Source organism: Ctenocephalides felis, unplaced genomic scaffold (genome assembly GCF_003426905.1).
Source record: "Ctenocephalides felis isolate EL2017-DRISC unplaced genomic scaffold, ASM342690v1 CF-g0.4_SCAFFOLD_00845, whole genome shotgun sequence".
In the NCBI taxonomy this organism is placed as follows: Eukaryota; Metazoa; Arthropoda; class Insecta; order Siphonaptera; family Pulicidae; genus Ctenocephalides; species Ctenocephalides felis.
In genome coordinates, this window is record NW_020536999.1 from 43,603,596 (window position 1) to 43,630,503 (window position 26,908).

The 26,908-nt window shown below is 28.7% G+C and overlaps 1 protein-coding gene across 1 annotated transcript in view; it reads right to left on the bottom strand.

Moving 5' to 3' along the window:
- Window positions 1-936: 936 nt before the first annotated feature.
- Window positions 937-26,908, bottom strand: part of LOC113383665 — a 37,738-nt gene continuing 11,766 nt past the window's right edge. Inside the window, exons 3-9 of the mRNA XM_026621920.1 lie at window positions 15,959-16,209; window positions 14,431-14,589; window positions 11,927-11,998; window positions 8,764-8,936; window positions 6,177-6,292; window positions 4,808-4,912; window positions 937-1,167 (exon numbers count right to left, since the gene is read on the bottom strand). Of these exons, the coding sequence (XP_026477705.1) occupies window positions 4,878-4,912; window positions 6,177-6,292; window positions 8,764-8,936; window positions 11,927-11,998; window positions 14,431-14,589; window positions 15,959-16,209 (806 nt within the window). The 3' untranslated portion in view covers window positions 937-1,167; window positions 4,808-4,877. The remainder of the gene's footprint in view (window positions 1,168-4,807; window positions 4,913-6,176; window positions 6,293-8,763; window positions 8,937-11,926; window positions 11,999-14,430; window positions 14,590-15,958; window positions 16,210-26,908) is intronic.

Genomic DNA, 26,908 nt, shown 5'->3' on the forward strand with positions numbered 1-26,908 from the left:
GGAGTTAAAAACTTCTTAAGTGTAATATTTGTATCTTGGTTTTCCTGGAAAAACATCAATATAGTACTTTCCAAATATATTACAAATATATGCTACTTTTATTAAAAACACAAATATTATTTAACGTGTTAATTGCCAAAGCTATGACTTAAAAATTATGCCATTGCTTAATAATTCAAATTATTTGCTTTAAAAGTTATCTAGCTTAATTTTTTTGACTATGCAACCATATTCAATACATTATTTCTAAACTACCATTATCATTATAAAATACAATTTCTTTTTATTTTAAAATAAATATCTGTACTATGATGATAGCTTACAGGATAATTTGCCAGGATTTGTTATCTTTATTATATTATTGAATTTTTTTAGCAATAATTTTACGCACTAATTGATTAGATGAATGTATTTGTATGGGCGGTTAAGCTCTTAATACACTTTTAATCCGAATAACAGATTGGAATCATTTTTAACTAAATTACTATTATTAACATTTAATTTAAAATCTTAGTAACAATTCACACACAACCAGTAGCTGTACATATATACAAAGATTCGATAACTATTTGTACAAGTATATATTTATACAACTTTCAATAAAATTATTCATAAATAATTTTTATCTAATATAATACATTTTGTACTGTAGTGTCACCGGTCATTAACCACCACAACCACTTATGAAACCAAATTAAGGGGGCGATTCTGCAGTAAAATCGGCCAATTTTATGAAAAGGCTATGTTATATGCTTTGCATATAAAACGGTACTAAAACCTGTCGAAATGTATTTGCTGTCAGTCAGACGTTGTGTGTTTTCTAGGTAAGGTTGTATATATAAAACGCCTAACAGCGCAGCAAATATATACCGTTTTGTCAGTTTTTAGTACCACTTTGTATGAAAAACGCTGAGTAACATAGCCTTGCTATATTTTACGGCAGAATCGGCCATTTATTAAAAATAAACTAAAAATGTAAAATAAAAAACTTACTTATAAAATGAGAAATCTGTTTTGTCGGCAGTGTTCGATAATATTTGCATCAAAATTTTCATAATAATCAACTTCACTATTTACATCATTATCGGCATCAAAATTCTTAACGCCTTCGCCCATCCATGTTATTTGCAACCGGAACGGGCCGTCATCTGATCGCCGCTCGACGTCCTAAAATCACAAAGAAAATAACAAATCATTAAATTGAAATATATGGATTTGTTTAAATAAAACATTCTAAATCAATTACTACTTCTTTATCTTATGAATGGAGTTTCAAGGGAAATCCGTTATTTTCTATTACATTTTAATCAAAGTTATCTACTGTTGATAGATGTTTAATTAACAGTTGTAACAAGAATTGAAATTAGAAGAAAAAACACTAATTCTACTAAATTACTACTTTAAAAAAAAAATTAAAATACTCGCTCGAAGGGGTATTTCAATTCTACAGACATAGAACGATAAAACGACAAGTCATCTAATGATTTTTGTGAAGTTGCTTGTTGAGCAAATTATATCTCTAGAAACTGATTGGTATTTAACTCAAATGTTAGTATTTCTAATTATATCCCGTAGGATAAGTTATTGTACTCGTCCAAAAATCGAAATTGAAATTTTTTACATTTCTTCACGCTTTGAACGTTTCTGAACATTTTGGCATACCTCAAAAAAAATGACGTGTTTGTATGTGAGTGTGTGTGTGTTTGTGTATGTATGTATGAATACAATTTTTCGTCCACGTTTTTGGGCGTACGGATCAACCAATTTGGATGGTTCAAAAAACATTCGATTTCTATTGATAATCAGATGTGCTGATTAGTTTTTGGCAAAGGCAGGTATAGCCGTTGAGGAGATACAGACCAAAGAGTGCAAAAAATAGATATGAAGGTTTAGAGAGAACGGAGTTTTTGGCAAAAGCAGGTCTAGCTGTTTCGAAGATACCAAGCTAAATGTGCAAAAAATGGCAGTTTTTGAGAGAACTAAGCATCCGATTGGAATTTTTCAAAAACTTTTTTTTGCGTGTATTGACGAAACGATTGCTTTTGGGAAAAAATTGTTCATTTTTTTTCTAAGTTTCCAATTTTTTTTATTTTATTCATTTATTTATTTTTTTGAATATCGAAGGTAATTTGATTTTAATTTGAGTTCTGGCTAAAGTTCTAAAACTCACTTATATACTTGAAATAAATAATTTTAACTTTGTAATTCAGTTTATATAACTCTTATAAATATTAGACAATGTCCTTCATATTAAATTTGATTAATTGAGTTTTGTTTATTTACATTTCTGTACATATAATATAAGTAGTATTTTTAATAATGTATTTTAATTTTCCTCGAATATTCTATTACGGTAGGGGAAGTTCCAGCAATTTGCCTCAAAGCACGATGCCATACACCTTACTAGTTTTAATTGAATTTCGTAAAGTCAACACATACGATACTATGTCTATTTATTGAACTTCCCGTAGAAGCAGTCGGTACATGTTTTCGCCAGAAAACCTGACCTGTTAATTTTATGGTTTCTCGACATTTCAAGACAAAAAAAATAAGTATACGTGTGTGTGTATGTGAATCAAATTTTGACTTTTTGTCTACAAAAAAAACACAGTGAATGTACAAAATACTTTTTTGTTTTTTGTTTAATAATGTGTAATATTACAACCATTTATCAAAAATAACTTATGTTTCAAATGATGTACAAAAATTGAAAAATCTGCAATACTTTCTACATAACAAGCCATACAACAAGACGGTATACCTATAAATCACTCATAAATTAATTTTATGATTTCTAATTGATTCAAGTCGATTATTTACATATACCGGATGTTCATAAAACGCTTTTAGGCAAAATGCCACATGGACCTAGTTACTCTGTAACGTCAGCCGCCAAACAAAACTGCATGATATTTGTATTAGACATATCAATCAAGTGAGTAAATATAGAATGGTACAAAGCATTGTATTTATACAAACTGAAATCAAATATAAAAACTAAATTGCCAAAACAGTGATTGAAGTACACTCATATCATACAAAGTTTAATTTAGTTGTTAACTAACAACATAAAATACATATAAATGTAAAAGTTTGAACAACTGTAGTATATTTCCAATGCATTTTCTTAAATATTGTTAAACTAACATAAAATATTACATGTTTGTTCTACTCACGTTTGAAGTGTGTTTAATTAAATAAAAAGTAAAAACTTTTGTTTGGAAAAACGGTACTATTAAATGAAATTCGTAAAACCTCTTCCATTAAAACTTACACACGTTGACAGCTCGAACAACTGAACAGAACTGATTTCAACAGCAAAGTCACCTGTTTTATAGGTGGCGCAAAGTTATCAAAACTAAACAATTTTTGGGTGCGTTTACCTTAAAGCATGGTTTACAACAAGAAGTTTTTTAAACCAAAAATGTGTGAGTTAAATAAAGTTTAACCCATTAAAATACAATTACTTTGGCATTTCTGATAATCAATTGTATGTACTTAGCAACTTGATCTGATTGAAAAACAATTATGAAACAACAAATAATTAACACTGGAAAAAGTAGTTACCATAAAAATACTGCACTATATCACATGTCTAACTTCCCGTAGGATAAGTTATTGTAATCGTCCAAAAATCGAAATTGAAAATTATGGCATACCTCAGAAAAAATGTATGTGTGTGTATGTATGTATAGATACAATTATTCGGTCACGTTTTCGGGCGCACGGATCAACCGATTTAAATGGTTCAAGAAACATTCGATTCCTATTGATAGGGAGATGTGCTGATTAGTTTTTGGCAAAGGCAGGTCCAGCAGTTACGGAGATAAAAAGCAAAGAGTGCAGAAAATAGAAATCGAGTTTTTGAGAGAACGGAGCATTAGATTTGAATGATCTAAAAAACATTCAATTAGTGATGATTGGGAAAAGAGGTTATTAGTTTTTGGCAAAGACAGGCCCAGCCATTTCAAAGATACAGAGCTAAATGTGCAGATAATGGCAGTTTTTGAGGAAACTAGGCGTCCGATTTAAATGATTCAAAAAACTTTCTACTTGTTTTAACAAAATGATTAGTTTTGGAAAAAAAATTAGTTTCAAAATATTTTTTTCAATTTTTTCTCAGGAAAAATTTTTTTTTGTCGAAAATAATTCAGCTTTTATTTTTAATTCTGACTAAAGTTTTAATATACTTTAAACAAATAATTTGAACTTCGCAATTCAGTTTATATGAATCTTATAAATAGACAATAACAATATTTATAATAATCTATCTGAAAACATTCAATATTCCTCGAACATTACGGAAAGTTCCAGCAATTTGCCTTAAGGCACGATGCCATACACCCGACTAGTTTAGATAATTTTTAAGAAGCAATCGGAATTTATAATCCTATAAGCTGTTGCGCTAATTTGACCTAACACTAGTCTGTTTAAAAGATGGCAACCCAAACAGTTGCCACATCTCTGTGAAATATTGATATTACAATTTCTGTAATAGGGCGAATGTTTTTATTGGTGCAACAATGCCGGATGAGAGCTATTTTCATTTGTAAACATATTGCAATGTATTGCTATATTTTCAAATAAAAATCCTCGTCATTGCTGCTCGCGATTGGCAAAATGCTGTTCGAAGTGAATTTGAACCCCGGTCCTCTGATTCAGATCCAATCATTCTAGCCGCTTACCTACCAGCGAGTTTTCTTAATCGCATAAAGTTTTGATGCTGGATTTTGGTAATTGTCAAGGAGAGATTATTTTATACAGTTTTTTGTTTTTTTATAAAAACTATTTCTTTTATAGAATTTACCTGTACGCTCTTGACGTAACTTGATGACGTCGCTGCGGATGATGCCATTAGATCCGATGACGTAGCGCTGCTAAACACGATCCTCGGCTTCTAGAATCATCACTTCTGAAATTATAATCAGAACATTAATATATATATACATACATATATATATATATATATATATATATATAAATCAGAAACAATTAATTAAATCAATTAACAGATCAAATGTCAACTTCCCGCAGGTGAGTTATAGTAATCGCAAAATATCGAAAATATAAATGTTTGCATATCTTTACATTTTCGAAATTTCTGACCATTGGCGTATCACGATATGTTGATCGCGGATCAACAGATTTGTATTATTCATAAAACATTCGATTCGTCATGACATTCGATAAGACGAAGAAGAAAGTGCAAAAACAACCAGTTTTGGCAAAGGCAGGTCCAGCAGTTACAGAGATGAAGAGCAAAGAGTGCAGAAAACAGAAATCAAGTTTTTGAGAGAACTAAGTATCTGATTTGAATGATCTAAAAAACATTCGATTTGTAATGATTGGGAGAAGTGGTTATTAGTTTTTAGCAAAGGTAGGCCCAGCCATTTCAAAGATACAGAGCTAAATGTTAAAAAATGGCAGTTTTTAAGCGTCCGATTTAAATGATTCAAAGAACTTTCTGCTTGTTTTAACAAAATAATTGTTTTTGGAAAAAAAAATTGTTTTAAAATATTTTTCTTTAAAAAAAATTTTTTTCAATATCAAAAAATTAAATCGAATTTTATTTTTGTATATCGAAAATAAATCAGATTTTATTTTTAATTCTTACTAAAGTTCTAATATACTTTAAACAAATAATTTCAACTTTGCAATTCAGTTTATATAATTCTTATAAATATTAGACAATGTTACAATATTTATAATAATCTGTTTGAAAACATTCAGTATTCCTCGAACATTTTATCACGGTACGGGAAGTTCCAGCAATTTGCCTTAAGTCACCATGCTATACATCCCACTAGTTTGTAATTAAAGTTAGATTCATTTAATTAAAGTGTTGTATATAAATCTCAAATATGTAACTAAATAGTTAATAATTACAATTAATCAATATTAATTTGTGAAATAGGAATTTGTCTTGAGGTAATTGTTAGGCACCAGTAATGATAATTGCAGGTACTTTACTTAACGAGCATGTATAATAATTAGTAACTTGTATAATGTTTGTAAACAAAATGTTCGACGAGCATCGAATTTTCTTCAATTTTACCTTACGAATTATTCTCATGGGAAGTGGGAAGAAGCTGCATTTGAAATAAGTGATATATATATATATATATATATATATATATTTATATATTGTGATGTTTTGCAGAAAAATATTTATTTACCGGATCGCTGTCGCTGAGGCACCACTCTGACGTCACCGCTCCTAGCAATTGCATCGCCGCATCTGACATCATTTGAATGTGATGATGTGAAATTATGCCTTGAAGTGCATGATGACCTAGATATTTGTATCAAAATGCATATATACATATTGCAAATATAAAATAGATCTCTATTATAAAACAACAATTATGTTTACGTACAACAATAACTAAAAAATATTTCACTATTTAATTACTTAAAATTATATAAATCTTTATAAATGCACACAAGGAACCTGTCATGTTAATTGAGATCTAAGTGCTCTGCGTTAAATTATCTGAAATAAAGTTTCAAGTAGCATAAAGTTTCAAGTAGAAACATGCAGTTATTATTCAAGCTACAAATGTAAATCTTAAACTTTGATAATATAATCACGCCAAGTACATGTTGGAACTTTCATTGGAATTATTAACAATCATTAACCACAAATATTCATTCACTGAATTTCAATCGTTTAAATAATTGAGAAAACCTCTGTAATTCCATTACAAAAAGCTTGTAATTAAATCGCATTACATCCCTTAGTCACTAAGGCTTAGTGATATCTTTGTATAAATTGCTCAAGTGTTTGTGATGACAAATCCTCGACACTTTGATAAAAAGAGTAATGGAATTTCATTCATTTTAGAGCCATTTGTACTCGCTAAGATCGCGTGAGAAATAAAAAATACAAAACTTCCTGTTTTAAATATTTAATTTAGAATAAATGAATGAATTTTAAATTGCAAGAATTTTCATCTTCCGTAGATTTATTTTAAATGAAATGATCTGAATCGATAACTACTTCAACAGGGTACTAAAAACATTTTATATATAACAAGTCTGTCTTGAAACTCAAATACTTTAATTAATAACGAGATTCAATTATAGAGAAAGAAATGGTAAAGCGTCGAGTTATCTAATGAGTTTTGTGAAGTTACTCGTTAAGACAACTATTTTTCTTGAAGCTAATTGGTATATAACTAACATTATTGATTTTTAACAACATATAATAATGTGGATTTTAAGTTGTACATAATATTTAATAAAAGTAATTTGAATACAGATTTTTCTGTTAGCTGTTCAATCTGAACATTATACGCTTATTTCGACTTATTAAAGCATTATTTTTTGACTTATGAGTAAAACTTCTACAACATCAAACCACAGTCAAAATGTAAAGGATGGAGTTTCTGCAATAACTGCTAATGTATTCATATTTATAAGTAATTTAATTTTGTAAAATACCTCGGACGCCTAATTGTTCATAAATAATTTCATAAGGACTAAATGTTCCAGTAGAATAGGAACCATGAATAATTATTAAAATAGATCTATCAACTCCTACATTATTTATTAAAAAAATTCTCCTAATACTCTTTTTAAATAAGCGCAACTGAAGAAAAAGCTACTCTAAATTTTTTATATCCCTTTGAAAAATACAGATAAATGATAGAAATTTACCCTAGTATTAAAATCTTATTATAGCTTTATTTTGTTTAAAAAAAAATTAATAACCTGTAAGTACGTAAGTCATTCAATTATTTTGAAAGTAATTCATTATGCCTCCAATTATGGTTCTAAATCTCTTTATGCTATCATGGTTAAAATAAATATCTTTAATTTAAATTTGATGAATATGGCCAAGAAACATTTCATGGTCTGGTAAGGTTGTCACACAAATATCAATACAGAAATTTTTAGAGCAAATATGTTTAAAATCTTATATATAAATATAAATCACAAAATGTGTTGGTAAGCGCATAACTCAACAACGCCTGGACCAATTTGGCCAATTCTTTTTCTAAAATGTTCGTTGAAGTCCAAGGATGGTTCTTACGGCGAGAAAAAGTCGAATAATTTCCGGGAAAACCCTCAAAACAGCCCTTTTTTCACATACAAACGTTTTTTAACTAAAATGTGGAATCAATTTGAGCTTTAATTTGCTTATAATGAGTAAATAAATAAGGTGAATTAGAGAATTTTTGAAGGTAAACTGATGGACAGGTAAATTTGAGGATATGTGAAATGATAGAGAGGAGAACTGGTAGATGGACGAATATGTAGACAAATAAACAGGTTGACAGATTAATTAGTTGTTAGGTAAAATGGTGTATTGATAAACAGGTCGATAGGTAAATTGGTAGACAGGTAAATTGATACGCAGGTGCATTGGTAGACAAGTACATCGGTGGAAAGGTAATTTGTTGGATAGCTGGTGGTCAGGTAAATTGGGGGATATGTAAAATGGTAGACAGGACAACTGGTAGATAGACAAATAAGACGAATAAATAGGTTGACAGGTAAATTGGTAGTCATGTGAATCGGGTTTATAGGTAAATAAGTTGACAGGTAAATTGATAAGCTGGTAAAATGGTAGATAGATTACTAAGTTGATAGATAAATTCGTAGACAAATGGTTGAATAAATAAATTGTTGAACAGATAATACGAACGTTAAACTAAATGGAACAAATACACACCTCTGTTCAACTTTTCAATTTCACGGCAAAGCGTGAACGGGTACAGCTAGTAGTAATATAAATAAATTGACAATTTCAAAGTTTACCTGCATTGTGATCCACAAGGAAACAGTCTTAAGAATGCTTCTCTGAACCGTCTGTTCATAAAACAGTAGGTAATAGGGTTGCAGCAAGCACTGACGTATGCCAAAAGTTGAACCAATGCCACACCAGTAGAGCCCACATAGTCGTATAATATTTTAGGCCAAAATAAGTACACCTATATAAAAAATCATTTCGCATCATTTTTTTTTCCACTTCTTAATTTTAATTTTAAATCACTTCTCGTTTATTACGATAATATTTATATATCGACTCACATCCAATATTTATTGCAATAAAAATATCGGAAGAAAGAAAAATACAGGAGTTAAAATAACAGCCACGTGGAATAAATACATTTTATATAAATGTCTATAAAATTTGTTATAATACAACTGAAACACACAATTTATATTTAGAAATAATTTTCTATTAAGACAAAGATGAATATTTAAAACAGAAGATAAATATACCTGAAACAAGTTGAAGAAATTTAATATGAGAAATATATATTAAACGCACGACCTTGGGTTGTTGAAATATATGACGGTAGATTTATTTCAATCTTCCTGAATAAAAAAATTATATATAATTGCGATAAATAATATTCATCCAATTTATTTGAAATTATAAAGTTCTATATAAAATATGTTATATATATATATATATATATATATATATATACTCTATTATTCACTCAGAATACATTTGTTATATATATATATATATATATATATATATATTAACAAAGTCTAATAATCGGGCATCACATCAATAAAAAACATGAATTTCTTTCAAAAATTTATTTTAAATCCATACGTTTCGGCTATAATCCTAGCCTTCATTCAGTGGAAACTAAAAATAAAATTAAAAACTAAAACAATTGAATTGGAGTGAAAAGAAAAAAATAAAATAGTAATTAGTACTTACAATTAGTTGATCTTAGTGTTAGATTGGAAAATTTAATAATCCATGGTATTAGGATATGGTAATGCACTACACTATGTATATAAACATTAACTTGAAATTACACAATATTTTCACAAAATACTGATTTGAAAAAATCACAAATGAATAGTGTGTTATTCGTAGACTGGTTGAAGATGTAATGGAGAAAGTCATTTTTAAAAAATATTTTTACCAAGATTCTGCACATGTGTGGAACGAATTGTAAAACCTTTGCGCGAACGCTTTTATTGTTTTTGTAAGAAATTTGGAAATGTTATCTAAATAGAAGAGATTTGTGTCGCACAGCGTGTTGAGTTCATTCCGTTTATTTATTGTCTTATTGTTATAAATAGTTAAAAAAGATCCCTCTATAATTCTTCGTTTAAATAAATTTTGTTCAAATTGTAGTATAGTCGGATTAGAAAAGTCCATATTGTGTTTTAAAGTGTATATATGGTCTGCAAGAACAGTTTTGAATTGTTTGGGGTTTTTTGAATTGTTTTTTGTTGTTGTAACCGTTTATTGAGGTTCTGGCTAGTTTCTCCTATGTAAATTAAATTGCAGTCTAAACAATTTATTTGATAGACGAGATTTCTGAGTCGTTCGATATTAAATGGGGTTTTTGTTTTTGTAAAAATAGTGCTAGTAGTTGTACTAAAATTGGTTACAAGTCGAAGTCCAGATTTATAAAAAAGTTTTTTCCAAGGAAAAAGGTTTTTTATAAATCTGGACTTCGACTTGTAACCAATTTTAGTACAACTACTAGCACTATTTTTACAAAAACAAAAACCCCATTTAATATCGAACGACTCAGAAATCTCGTCTATCAAATAAATTGTTTAGACTGCAATTTAATTTACATAGGAGAAACTAGCCAGAACCTCAATAAACGGTTACAACAACATAAAAACAATTCAAAAAACCCCAAACAATTCAAAACTGTTCTTGCAGACCATATATACACTTTAAAACACAATATGGACTTTTCTAATCCGACTATACTACAATTTGAACAAAATTTATTTAAACGAAGAATTATAGAGGGATCTTTTTTAACTATTTATAACAATAAGACAATAAATAAACGGAATGAACTCAACACGCTGTGCGACACAAATCTCTTCTATTTAGATAACATTTCCAAATTTCTTACAAAACAATAAAAGCGTTCGCGCAAAGGTTTTACAATTCGTTCCACACATGTGCAGAATCTTGGTAAAAATATTTTTTAAAAAATGACTTTCTCCATTACATCTTCAACCAGTCTACGAATAACACACTATTCATTTGTGATTTTTTCAAATCAGTATTTTGTGAAAATATTGTGTAATTTCAAGTTAATGTTTATAATACATAGTGTAGTGCATTACCATATCCTAATACCATGGATTATTAAATTTTCCAATCTAACACTAAGATCAACTAATTGTAAGTACTAATTACTATTTTATTTTTTCTTTTCACTCCAATTCAATTGTTTTAGTTTTTAATTTTATTTTTAGTTTCCACTGAATGAAGGCTAGGATTATAGCCGAAACGTATGGATTTAAAATAAATTTTTGAAAGAAATTCATGTTTTTTATTGATGTTATGCCCGATTATTAGACTTTGTTAATACATATGTCAACATCAAATTCAGAATCATACAAAATATATATATATATATATATATATATATATGCCATTACAAGTCGCTCGATATACTATATAATATATAGTATATATCGAGTATATCAAGCGACTTGTAATGGATAACACATAATGCTAATTTAGGTTTTCATATTTTAAATTTCAAATTATAACACACTGATGATGAGACAAACCTAGTCTCGAAACGTTTGTGATTATTATTTGATAATTTAGTGCAAAAAAGAGTGTTGTTTGTTCATATTTCCAAAATAATAAATATATATATATATTTACAAAATATATTTACAAAAAGCTCGATTGATTTTTAATATATAGATTAACTGATTAATATTTCACATGTTGATAATGAAATAATAGAATAATATAACATTTGAATAAAATTATTAGTTGGTCATTAAACGCTTTTACGTATATAACTGAAGACCTTAAAAAAATATATAGATAAATTGATTATTAATTAATAATTTTGGTTATTTAATACAAAATATGCTAAAATATTTAAACAAAATTATTCGTTAATCAATTAATATTTCTATATGAAATTATAAATCAAAATAAATGTTGACTTACTGTGTTCAGAACATGAAGTGGAGCCCAGCAGATGAAAAACTCTACAATTATCACAAACAGCATTCGAATTACCTATTGAAAAAAAAGAATAGAAATATCGTGAAATTAATTTTGAGACCAAATTTCATTAATTATTAACTTCCCGAAGAAGAAGTTTATGTTTTCATCGAAAAATCCGACTTGCTAATTTTATGTTTTCTTAACGTTTCAAGCCATTCTAAATCGTGTGTGTGTGAAGAGATTTTTTGCCGTAAATCTTCGTTTTCTCCCAAACGGCTGGACCGATTTCAATAATTTAAAAGCCATTCGTATACCTTGATGAAGACTAGTGTTTCTTTGTAAATTGCAGAATAATGAAAACTTTTTTGTCTCCGTTTTAACCCGCAATTCTGAATCGATTTGTAAATTCAAAAACCGTTCGAAAGATATTGGTTGGGAATTGTGCTGATTAGTTTTTGGTAAAGATCGGCTGGGCCATTTTCTTGTAAGAAAAAATCGACGATTTTTATGATTATTTTTACGGTAAATACCATAGTCTTGTAAATCCTACTAAAATATTGCGGCCCAATGACAAGTCATTTAATTTAATCGAATTTCTAATTTTAAAAATCCTTCAAAGTCTCAAAAACGCCTTAACCGATTTCAGAAATTTAAAAGCCATTTGAAGTATCTCAATGAGGACTATCGTTTGTCAGTTTTGTGAGACGATTTGCCGAGCCGTTACTTTGTAATTTGAAAAAAGTGTTGAACTTCTCATCTACATTTAAGCCATACTACCGAATCGATTTTAAAAACTCAAAAACTGTTCAAAAGATATTAGTTAGGAAGGATACTGATTAATTTTATGTGAACATCTACCGAGCCGTTTTTCTGCAATTAACTGTTGAAAAAAAAATTAAGCCAATTTTAATGGAACTTTTATTGGCGATATATATTATGGTCTTATAGAACTTACTGAAATATTACGGCCTTACGACAAGTAGTTTAATTTTAAAAATTCATCAAAGTTTGAGAAAATGAGTAGTTTTTTGACGTTTGTTAAAATCTATATATATAAAAGAGGATCGCTTTATGTGCTAACACTTATAACTCACGAACGGCTGAACCGATTTAGATGAAAATTGGCAGGGAGGTAGTTTGTAGTTATCCCGATTTTCAGTTTAATTGATAGTATATTTATATATATAAAAAAAATACTAGCTAGCCCGGCCACGCGTTGCTGTGGCTCAGTAATTGGTGGCAGAGAGGTAGTTTAGAGCCCGTTTTTCATTCTAATTCAGAATTAATTATTTATAAACTATCCATGTAGTTATATATATATATAAGGTGAAGTGAAGTTTAATAATAATGCCGCGACCAAGACTGAAAAAGAGCATTACATACATTTACATGTACATTTTGTCGAATAACTTATTCCCAGTTATAATTTCCCAGAATTTATCAAAGAATGGTTAGTAATATATGAAGGTACGGGGTTAAAAGTTATACACAAAAACCAGAATCCAAAAGAATCTGAAAAGCTTAAAACGTAATCAATAAGTCGAATACCAAAAAAATACTTGGATTGGATTATACCATGATTTCTATAGAAAGTGTATAAAACTTCCAGTTTGATTGAATTGACAAAACATAGACAAACTAATGGGTTTATTGTTTTTATAATACCTCATTGTATATAGCATTCAAACAACACATCCTTATACACTTATAGTATTAATATTTTTGATTCTCTAGAAATTGTTTAGAATATACCTTACTTAGCAAAACAACGTTTGCCGGGTCAGCTATTTAAAAATAAATGATTTAGTTGGTACAACGATAAATTACTTGGTCTTGAAGATAGTAAACCATTAAAGTCCTACGGAAAATGGTTCAATTATAAAATTTATAGATTTTTGAAAATTTGCTTTTTGAAAATACTCCGTGTTGACGTGTTCGTTCGTTCATTTTCAATGATGTGTAATAAATCCACTCGGATACTTATAATCACTCATAAATTAATTTATTTTTTATTGATTAAGTCGATTATTTACACTTTTCGGAAAGTTCATGTAACTTGCCTCAAGGCAAAATACCAATACCAACTAGTATTTTATTTAATTCATACTGACTAAACCAGTCATATAGATAATTTATCATAATTCACATTTAGAATTTCGAAATAGCTTTATCCATTAACATCGATCCTACAGCAACTATGTAATACTTGTACAAAATAATTTTGTATATATATGCCTATATATATATATATATATATATATATATATATATATATATATATATATATTTGCCACCAACCACGGATACTGTCAACATTTCAACTCTTGTTTACTGAATAAGTTATAAGATCAGTTCATCAATATTGAGAAGGATTAAGTCTACATTGCAACCAACGAGATTATTGCAAAGATTGTGGTAGTTGTTGTATTCGATATTTCTTGATTCGTGTCCTCGAATTCTGCAAATATATTCAGAATATAATCTAATTTATTTTACGTACTGACCTTTTTCTTGGCCTCAATGCTTTTGCACATGTAATTAGATCTGATTGCCTGCCGGGTAAATGTGTAGTGTGATGATACTTCATGGGGCATCATGGGTTCAGATAATGCCTCTCGTCCTCTTCTTGAATGACGATGAGATTTCTTTTCTGGTATTCTCACCTAATGACAAAAAAACAATGTTCATAAAATATAATGAAAAAACAGATAAGTTTCTTGAAGCAGATATTTTATAGTTGTTTTTGTTTCTCCTGATGTGCTATTGGACATATACAGAAATTGATGTGAGTTTGTGAAGAAATATTTATTTTAAACTTTTGTCATATTTGAAAACTTGTTCTTAGTTTGAATTTGTTGTATTTGAAAACATCTTGTCAGTTTTATTTTATTTGGAAAAACGTGTTAAAACTCTAATAATTCAATAAGTAATCTAAAAGTGTTATATATCATCATTTATATAAATGCTTTTATCGGTTCTTCTCATGCATTACAATTTTAATAATTTGTCAAAAGTTCTAGTGTAAATAAGCTAATGTTTTTGTATATTATAATAATTTAAATAAATGTAGTATTAATTAAAATAAATATTTTGTCAATATATACAAAGGCATGTGAAAGAAATATTTGAAAGTCATACCTTTAACAATAACATACTAAAACTTTAAATCGATATTTTAAATAATTTTAGAGTTACTGCCATTTAAAATAGTATATATAGTAGTATAACGATCATTTTATCTTTAAACGCGTTTTTTTCGAAACAGCATTTTTCGAATTTGCTGGAGTGATTACTCGGAGACAAATGATCCGAGCGCTATCAAAATTTTTCTGCATCTCCTCTATATAGTTCTCCATACGATGACCCTCTAGTTTCTTGATCTGAAAAATCGAATTTTGGCAGGCCAAAAACGATCAAAATTTTGGCAAAAATTAAACTTTTTTTCAACATGCCGTCATTTTGTCAATTTTTGACTTCTTTGTTCGGCCGAGGGTCGTCGTACAGACAATATGCTCTGGTTTAACAAGAATTTTTTTTAATGTTTTATCAACGAAGAAGGTTGCAATAACTCCAGCAGTAGAGGACCTTTTTATTTTTGGCACCGCCGGAAATTGTGTGTCACTTCAAAAATATACAATATTTTAATTCAAAAATTTACCTGTGTCTTCTCAAAACAGGCATGAATATACCTTCAAAATTAAAAATAAATGGATTCACTATTTTTTTTGTTTTTTTTTTATTACTATAAACGACCTTTATTTAGGTTGTCACACTAGGTGAATAAAATAGCGATTTGCAAGTGTGAAAGAACTTTATAATATATAGTCATCTTAGCTTTAATGTATGTAATTACTCGTATATATAAATGTCAAGAGATATAAACTAGCAACATGTGGTTTTAATAAAGATCCATTATCTATCTGCTTTTTATTCTGAAAACGACGTTAATATTTAATGATAAAACTAAAATGCTAATAACAGTTAATATTAAATAGTTAACAGTAAAATGATGCAATTACATTATGTACAGACCCGCGATAAACCCTTCATCAGCCATTTCTTGACTGCTTGCGTTGCACCAAAGTTGTCTTTGTCTTTCGGCATTCTCTGTTTGCAATCCTGGTCCTTTGATCGTACGACTTTATTGTTTGATAATATAGTACTTCCATTTATTGAAATCTGCTCGTATTTGGAAGTTTCCGATCTCGAAGTATTAATAGGCGTGTTCACCTGCGTTTCCGATAGAAGGTTATTTGCTGGATAACTGTCTGAACGTCTCACACCTGTAATTGAAAAAAAAATTATACTTTTATATACACAGATATATATATATATATATATATATATATATATATATCAAATATATAACTTTTTTATATCGATACGTAGCATAATAAATGTAATGTGATGTGATGTATAGGTGAATTAGCCTAATAGCACACAGCAACAATTTCGGATCAAATTTCATATATATATATATATATATATATATATATATATATATATGTATGTATGTATTAAAGTGTGTTACAAAGTCTTGTGAAGTCAAAAACATTTACAAATATTCTCGATAAAACAAGTATTTTTAACAAAAAATATTATTGATATGGATATATAAATTATTACAAAATAAACGTGATGATGGAACGTCGTTATTAAACATCTTCAAAAAAACAAATAGTTTTTTATTATTGGAATTACTGTTCAGAAAAGAAACAATCAATATATTGGAAAAATCCAGGACTTATTTATTGAATATATTAAAGTGTCCTGGGCTGTTGGTAATGTCTTTGAATGTAGGTTCTGGATCACCAGTACGACCAGGAATGGTAATAGTAGGCTGGACCCGAGCGGTGAACAGTTAAATAGTTGCTAAAGTATTACTCTCCAGAGTCCACTGGTAGTGTGAAAGGCCTTTAAGACGAACAGCGATTTGATAGTAATTTGTAAACACACTTCTTTCTTCGAATGATACTTTATTATTCACTATTTTTTACAATTAATATTTATTGATAACCCTTTGGTTATCATATCAGCAAAGACTACATATTACTGAATACTATGTCTGACTTCAAGTTCGACTCCAAGCTTGACTCCAAGCTTGACTCTAAGCTTGACTCTAAGCTTGACTGCCTGTCTAACTTTTGTCTAACTCTTATATACTGTACTGTAATACTATAATACTAAATTATTGTTTACAATATATTTACAAAATCCAACAGTAAGCACCACATAACCTACAAATAACTAGCAACGCGTTTTGTAATTATTAAACAAAATAATGATTCGAATTATTATTACAGTTCAATATAGATATATATATATATATATATATATGTATATGTATATATATATATATATATATATTATATATATATATATAAATATTGATTTTCAGCCGATCGTCGAAATTAAAGGAAACAAATAAATAAAAATATTTATAATATGCGTTTCGACACGGATTGTGTGTCATCAATCAGCAGTTTTTGCTAATCAGTATCTAAAAGAATATTTACAAAATTTAAAAAATAAATTTAGATTTATATTTAAAATAATTAAAGAATAAAAGATATACATGCCACACCAGAAAAAACCATTTTTTGATAATTACATGTAGAAAATAAACCAAACATACATTACATATAAAATAAATATGGACTAGTGGGGTGTTTGGCATCGTGCCTTAAGTCAAATTGCTGAAACTTCCCGTACCGTAACGAAATGTTCGAGGAATACTGAATGTTTTCAAATAGATTATTATTAATATTGTAACATTTTCTAATATTTATAAGAATTATATAAACTGAATTGCAAAGTTGGAATTATTTGTTTAAAGTAGATTAGAACTATAGTCATAATTAAAAATAAAATCTGAATTATTTTCGATATAATTTTTTTTTTTTTGAAAAAAAAAGTTGAAACAAATTTTTTTCTCCAAAATTAATTATTTTGTTAAGACAAGCAGAAAGTTCTTTGAATCATTTAAATCGGACGCTTAGTTCTCTCAAAAAACTCCATTTTTGCACATTTAGCTCCGTATCTTTGAAATGGCTGTGCCTGCCTTTGCCAAAAACTAATAAACACTTCTCCTAATCATTAATAATTGAATGTTTTTTAGATCATTCAAATCGGATGCTCCTTTCTCTCAAAAACTAATGTTCTATTTTCTGCACTCTTTGCTCTTTATCTCCGTAACGGCTGGACCTGCCTTTGCCAAAAACCAATTAGCTCATCTTCCTATCAATGGGAATCGAATGTTTTTTGAACCATTCAAATTGGTCACACACACACACACACATCCATTTTTTCCGAGGTATGCCAAAATGTTCAGAACCCTTCAAAACGTCGAGAAATGTAAAAATTTTCAATTTCGATTTTCGGCCCATTACAATAACTTACCCTACGGGAAGTTAAAAATAACATTATAAGCGAATATGTTTTGTTTTTAATTTTAAAACTGAAAATTTGTGTAATGTGCTCAGAACTTACATTACACCAATTTTCTGTTTTAAAATTAAAAACAAAACATGTTCACATTTGGTAATGTAAGTAGTTGTAACAAGTTTTGACGGAGATGATATATTTATACAAGCATTAATTTGTTAATTAAGAACTTCACAAAGTTATTGAATGACAGTAGAAAATGTCAAGAAAAAAGTATAAGCTTTCAAATGATGCAATTAAAAAAGTTGTCCGCATAACCACTGTGTTAGAAAATACAAAACGAAATATTGATTTCACTTTTTCATACGCTATCAAAGAATTAATTAACAATGTTCGTTATAAATAAAATTGCATACTGTGTGAGTAAATATTTTTTTATATATTTTTTTATATATTCTACGATTCAGATAGAACGTTACAGCTTGATTACAATGTCTCCATTCACATATTTTCAGTGATATCTAAACTAAATTATGAGGTACGAAATTAAAATTTTTTTGTCGAATATTTTTAGACAAAATCTATGAATGTCGGATATTTTTAGAAAAAACCTATCAAAATTCCTACAAATAGTTTGAATGAGTGGGTCAAACCTCGAACGTTGCTTAAAATACTTCACTCCTATAAAAACAAATATATTTTCATTGTTTACACATATCAACAATATTTGGAACCTATAGTATATGATCTAAATATACAAGTAAAAAAGACAAAATATTGAATCAGAATTTGCAGCGAACTTACAGAAATATCTGGATTCACAATAATTTAACATAGTACTAAAATGTTGCATTACCTACATGCATTATTGATTATTTATATGCATATGATGGCAAATATATGTTTATTGTGTGTATCTATAGGTAATATTGCAATGCTATGAATGCATCATATATTGCAACCTTATGCAAGTGGAAGAAAACATGAAATATCGAATAATATTTTACAGCGAGCTTAGCCAAAAATATTGATTCACTGTTGAATTTATCATCGTACTGCAAACTTTGCGGAGCATATTCGTATCATTAATACTTTTCTCATAAATGACAAATATATATTGTACACATCTATAGACCGTAATCGTATCCTATATAATATAATCCAACTATATAGAAGAAGAAGGAAACATAGAATATCTAAACAGATTTCACAGTGAACCCAAATATATCGATTCACAATATTAAATTTATGATCAGCAATTCATCAGCATTGCTTATACGTATTATTAATACCTAACTCATAAAATGACGTTCGAATCCTATAAATATAATATAATGCATGCAAGTCAATGAACACATTAATCAGAAACAGTGATTAAACCCCCATAGGCCCGTGAGGCAAATTTTTCAGAATGTCAAAACTTTAAACTCGATAAAATGTCACGACAATTAATTTTAAGGATAGATCCTGATCTGTTTTTGTAAATTTAGAAATCACTTTGTATGAAAAGAACGTAATGCGTTTTCTAATCAAATTTATTATTTGTGGGTGTCACATTGATATTGTTATTGATGTATCATATTTAATACAATCAATATCAAACTGATAAGCTTTTTTGGAGAAAAATTGAAACTCTGTTCGTTTTTTGTAACTTTGTTAAAGTGAATCTAACATATAAAATGCTTTAAAAATTATTCGATGGTCTTATTTTATTTTCGGTATTAAATCCAACCATGGCGAATTAACATAATATATTTATTGTTGTTTATTAATTTATTATGTTAAAATTTATTTTTTTGTTCGTATATATATTTTTTTTTTCAAATAAAACCTGCAGGATAAAATTGAATCCTTAACTAAAATATCTGACAATTTAGTTTGCTTCCTCCAATTGGCTTTTTTTTCAACTTCAGGAAGGCTAAATGGTAATAATCCCAAAAAATCGTTAATGAGATTATTTATTTATATATATATATATATATATATATATATCTACGCTTTAAGATCTCCTGAACTTTTGACATACTATAGAAAAAATTGATGTATTGATGTTTGTGCGGTTACAATTTTTTGTCAATTGACATTCGATTTATAATATCGGGAAGACGTTAGTTTTTCGCAAAAACAGGTCCATCGATTTTCGAATATGGGGCAAAGAGTAAAAAAAAATTACAATTCAATTTTTCAGAGAACGGAGCCTTCGTGAATAATTCAAGACACATTTTACTTGTATGACGAATAAATAATTGTCGAAACTTTTGCGAGAGCTTTCCCTTGGTGATTAAAAATATGTCAATTGGCGATAAAAAATGATCATCAGACATATGCACATCAAATTATCAGATTTTCATAAAGAATTTATTAAATTTTGTTTTTATTATTTTGAATCATTCCGCATCAAGATTTTTAATTTTTAAAATTAACATAGATAGTTCAAGTGTCTTTGGCAAAGATCAATCGACATGAATGATAAAAATATTCGCTTGGCCTTGACCGCGAGGCGTACTGTTTATGCCAAAGGCAGGGTTAGCTTTTTGGAGAGAAAGAGGTCATGCAGGTTTTGAGAGTACAGATCATGCGATTGGAATGACTCAAAATATATTTTGCTTGTGGTATTTTAATGGTATGCAGAAATGATTAGTTTTCCGAAAAGACAAGTCAACCGGTTTCAAAATTTTGAGAAACTTAAAATAGCCATCAAATAATCAAATTATTTTAAAATGCTTAAAAAACCTCGAAATTTTTGAATATCTCGGTTTTCTTTATCGAGTTTAGTCCACAAACTTTTTGATTTGTGAAATCAGTTCAGGCGTTTTTGAAAATTGAATTTTGATTTATCACATCACAAAAGAGACTTTTGACACAAATTTTGACTATGAAATTTTATCAAATTTTGATAAATTTTTAAAATTGTCAAATTTTTTGACTACTCTTAATTGATATCTTTTAAAAATCTTTTTTTAATTTTAAAAATCGTTTTCTGGTTTTATTGCAAAAACGTAATATTTTTGCACTTTTATTCTAATTTCAAAGAACCGGCTTGGCCGATCGTTTCGCAAACCTAATCGTTACGACCGGTTTTTATTAAAAACTAATGAACACATTTTCCAACCAAGATCTTTCTAATGGTTTTTGAATTTTAAAAATCGGCTCAAGATTGTGGGCTAAAACGTAGACGAATTTTTTCTCTCTTCTGCTAATTACAAAGAAACGACTTGGTGGACCGATAAACCTGCCTTCCCAAAAATTTAAGTGATTCTTCATTCCGTTAATTTAAGTAATTTTTTTTTGAATTATTCGGAAACCAGTCTCTCGGTTCTTTCAAAAACTGAATTGCAATTATTGCACTTTTGTTCTGTATATTCCAAACGGCTAGACCTGTTTTTGCCAAAAACTTATCAAAACGTTTTCTTATCATTAGGAATAAAACATATATACAAAACACACACATCAATTTTTTTAAGGTACCCCAAAATGTTCAAAAGTTTCTGAAACGTAAAAGTATGCAAAAATTGAAGTTAAAAAGTTAAAAATTGTATTTAAGTAATTTATAACAAAATTATAGTTTAATTAAAAAAGTAATAATTTGTTTATTAAAAAGGGCGCTGATCAGATAGGGCTTAGGGCGGCAGGCAGCTTAATCCGCCACTGATCAGAAATCAAATTTTACAACGAGTTTACCCAAATACATAAATCGATTCGTAATATTCAATTCATGATGATATTGCAAACGTTGCTTTGCGTACACGTATTATTAATACTTTATTCATAATGTGACAAATATATCCATATTGCACACATCTACAGATGATATTGAAATCTCATCTCTCAACCGTGGTAAATAATCTAACTACATGCAAATGAATTAAAACAGAAATTGGATTTACCCAAATAAATCGATACAATATTGAATTTATCATCAAACTGCAGTTTATAGTAGTATAGTAGTATATATTGCAAAGATCTATAGCCAATATTCGAATCCAATGAATTTAGTTCAACACCACCATCAAAATATGCAAGTAGAAAAAAAGGTGAAAAGATTAAGAAAGATTTTCCATTATAAATGCAATCTTATCTCTGAGAAAATTAATAATAGAGATGTACAATAATATTTATCATTTGCCATGAACTTGCTATATTAGCTGCTGCCAACTCAAAGCCAGTTGTTCAAATATTTAACTTCATAGCTCGTATTAACACAAATCCGGGAATACTGCAGATTTCATGTTACAAGTGCAACATCTCTAAATTGCCTTGCACATATTCAAGTTACTACGGAAAATTGGGAGCACAAAATAGTGAATTTAATAAAATGTAATGATATGAAAATAAAATGTAATGATATGAAAAGTAAGCAAGCCGCCCCATCTTGTTCCTAGTGAACCTTACTCTAGTAAATATGCAGTAGTGATATTGATTTTTATTTCAAAATGTAGATCAAAAATATGTTTTCAATTGAAAATTTGCCTTTAGACTACTGTTGCGCAAAGGAATATGTAAAAATAAATATAATAAAATTTCAATGTAGTACACTGAATAGAATAGAGTCACCCACGCTGCTCTTCTATAATCCAGTTGCAGTTTAACACAACCCACGGACTAACTTTGGCAAAGGTTCCCATTACAAAAATTGATACGTAATAAAAAGTGAATATGAAATACGTAAAAAAGAATAGTAAGTGATAAAACGTGAATACGCAAGAAACATAAATGTGTAATAAAAAATTGCAGAATACGATTGGAATTTGTTTTCATTTTTACGGCAAATTGCTGGAACTTCCCGTATCGTAATTAAACATTCGAGGAATGAAAATAATCAATAATTGTTTTGAATAAGTTCAAATATATTATTTATTATAAATACATACTATACATTTATAAATCCTTATTAATTGGGCCACAAGCGTATTCAACAACTTATGTTTACAAGAAATTTGTTCATTTTTTCAATTTGATTTTATGGATAATGTTGATTTTCATTAAAAATTTTGAAAAAAAATTTAAATTTCGAAAATTCTTAAAATTTTTGGAAAAAATCAATTTTGTTTATTTTTTTGAGGGTTTGGACATTTTTGAAAATTAGTTTTTTGGAAAATTTAGTTTTTTTTTTAATTTTTAAAATTACGCAATTTTTTGTAAAAGCACCGTCTACACACGCAAAAAGTTTTTTGAATTAATCTAATCAGACGATCCTTTCTCTCAAAAACTGCATGGCCATTTTTACACCCTTTGCGCTCCATTCCCCCGAAATGGCTCCATGCTTTCAGAAAGTGCTTTTTGCAAAAAAGCCGCGTACGAACCGAATGTTTTTTTAATCATACAAATCGGTTATTCCATACTGTCGAAAATGTCGAGGACATTTGTTTGAACCATACAAATTTACTTCAAAATTAAATATCTTGGTACGGAACCCAAAAAAATTGACACAAAATGTGTACACGATAAAATATCTGATAATTTGATGTTTATATGTCTAATGAATATTTTTGACTGAGAAATGGCATATTTTAAAAAAAAAAATATTGAAAGTCCATAACTGCTAAACCTGCCTTTCCAAAAATGTAAACAGTTCTCCGTTTGGTCAATACAAATAAAATGTTTTAGGGATTTTTCCGTTTTCTCAAAAATTGAATTACTATTTTTGCCCCGTACCTTCGAAATGGCTAGACCTGTCTTTATTAAAAACTAATCAGCACGCCTCCTTATCAATACGAATCAAATGTTTTTTGAATTATTCAAATCGGTTGATCCCGAAATCGTCGACGAAAAATTGTATCCGCACACATACACATACCTACATAATTTTTTTTTTAAGTATGTCAAAGTGTTCAAAAACCTTTGAAACGTAATGAAATATAACAATTTTCATTTTGCGATTACTATAACGTACCCTACGGGAAGTTATTATAAATACAAATATCATACATGTTATAGTAATTGATATAATATAATAAATAATTTATTTACTTATAATCACATATTACAATGAAAAACGAATTTAAAATAGTTATGCAAAATTATGTAAAATCAACAATTTCATCTTGTATTTTTCCTGTAAATTTTTAAATACGTATATTTGAATACCAGTATTTGAAACGAAAGAATAAATAACACTAGTTAAAAATTAATGATAAAATTTGTCTTGCAAATATATTTGTAAACTAGTTGGTATTGGTATTTTGCCTTGAGGCAAGTTACATAAATTTCCCGAAATGTGTAAATAATCGACTTAATCAATAAAAAATAAATTAAATCATGAGTGATTATAAGTATTCCGAGTGGATTTATTAAACATCATTGCAAACGAACGAACGAACACGTTAATAACTCGGAGTATTTTCTAAAAGCAAATATTCAAAAATCAATAATTTTTATAATTGAACCAGTTTCCGTAGGACTTTAATGGTTTACTATGTTTAAGACCAAGTACACTATCGTTATACCAACTAAATCACCTAATTAACTTCCCGTAGGGTAAGTTATTGTAATGGGCCGAAAATCGGAATTGAAAATTTTTACATTTCTCGACGTTTTGAAGGTTTCTGAACGTTTTGGCATACCTCAGAAAAAATGGATGTGTGTGTGTGTGTGTGTGTGTGTGTGTGTGTGTATGTATGCATGGATACAAATTTTCGCCCACGTTTTCGGGCGTACGGATCAACCGATTTGAATGGTTTAAAAAACATTCGATTCCTATTAATAAGGAGAAGAGCTGATTAGTTTTTGGAAAAGACAGGTCCAGCAGTTACGGAGATAAGGAGCAAAGAGTGCAGAAAATAGAAATCGAGTTTTTGAGAGAACGGAGCATCCGATTTGAATGATCTAAAAAACATTCAATTAGTAATGATTGGGAGAAGGGGTTATTAGTTTTTCGCAAAGGCAGGCCCAGCCATTACGGAGATACAGAGCTAAATATACAAAAAATGGCAGTTTTTAAGAGAACTAAGCGTCCGATTCAATTGATTCAAAGAACTTTCTGCTTGTCTTAACAAAATAATTGATTTTGAAAAAAAAAAATTTGTACCATTTTTTTTTTTTTTTTTTTAATTTTTTGTATATCGAAAATAATTCAGATTTTATTTTTAATTCTGACTATAGTTCTAATATACTTTAAACAAATAATTTCAACTCTGCAATTCAGTTTATATAATTCTTATAAATATTAGACAATGTTACAATATTTATAATAATCTATTTGAAAACATTCAATATTCCTCGAACATTTCGTTACGGTACGGGAAGTTCCAGCAATTTGCCTTAAGGCACGATGCCACCCACCCCACTAGTTTTATTTTTAACAAACGTCAAAAAAAAACTACTCATTTTCTTAAACTTCGATGAATTTTTAAAACTAAACTACTTGTCGTAAAACCGTAATATTTCAGTAAGTTCTATAAGACCATGATATACATCGCCAAAAAAAGTTCCATGAAAATCGGATTCAATTTTTTTTACAACAGTTAATTACAAGGAAACGGCTTGGTACATTTTCACCTAAAACTGATCAGTATCATTCCCAACTAATATCTCTCGAACAGTTTTTGATTTTTTTAAATCGGTTCGGTAGTATGAGCTTAAATGTGGACGAAAGGTTTAACACTTTTTTCCAAATCACAAAGAAACGGCTCGGCCGATCGTCGCACAAAACTGAGAAACAATAATTCTCATCGAGATACATCAAATGCTTCTTAAATATCTGAAATCAGTTCAGGCGTTTTTAAGCAAACATCGATGAAAGTTCTAATTTTGTGAACGGTGTTTCAGTTATGCTGTATTGCAAACACCAGAGCATATTTGGGTTTTCAGTACCTTAAATTTATAGATTTACTGAACAACTCTAGGGCAGGGCAGGGTATAAAACAATTTGATTTTGAGCAATTATATTGAGAAAACTAAACCAATTATATGATAATTGGTCATAATCATAAATAACACATATCAAACAAACAACTATCTGCCAAAAAGACCATACTAATTTTTGCAAGCTTTGACGAATTTTTAAAGCTAAACCAGTTGTCGTAGGGCCGTAATATTTTAGTATAATCTAGAAGACTATGGTATCTACCATCAAAAAAATAATCATAAAAATCGTCGAAATTTTTTTTAAATCTTTATTACAAGAAAAGGGCCCGGCCGATCTCTACCAAAAACTAATCAGCACGATTCCCAACCAATATCTTTCGAACGGTTTTTGAACGTAGACGAAAATTTTTTCACTTTTCTGTGATTTATAAAGAAACGGCGTAGCCGATCGTCGCACAAAACTGACAAACAATAGTCCACATCGAGATACATCGAGTGGCTTTTAAATTTTTGAAATCGGTCTATCCGTTTTCGAGAAAACGTAGATTTACGGCAAAAAATCTGTTCACACACACACACACATACTTTTTCCAAATTTGATCTCATTCGATTCAGAATGGCTTGAAACGTCGAGAAATCATAAAATTAGCGATTCGGATTTTTTGATGAAAACATAAACTTCTCCTTCGGGAAGTTAATAATTACTATTCACTTTATTTTATACCGAGAGTTTCAAAATATTTTAGAATCACATATTATAGTGCAGACCAAAAATTTGGAAATCGGTGATAT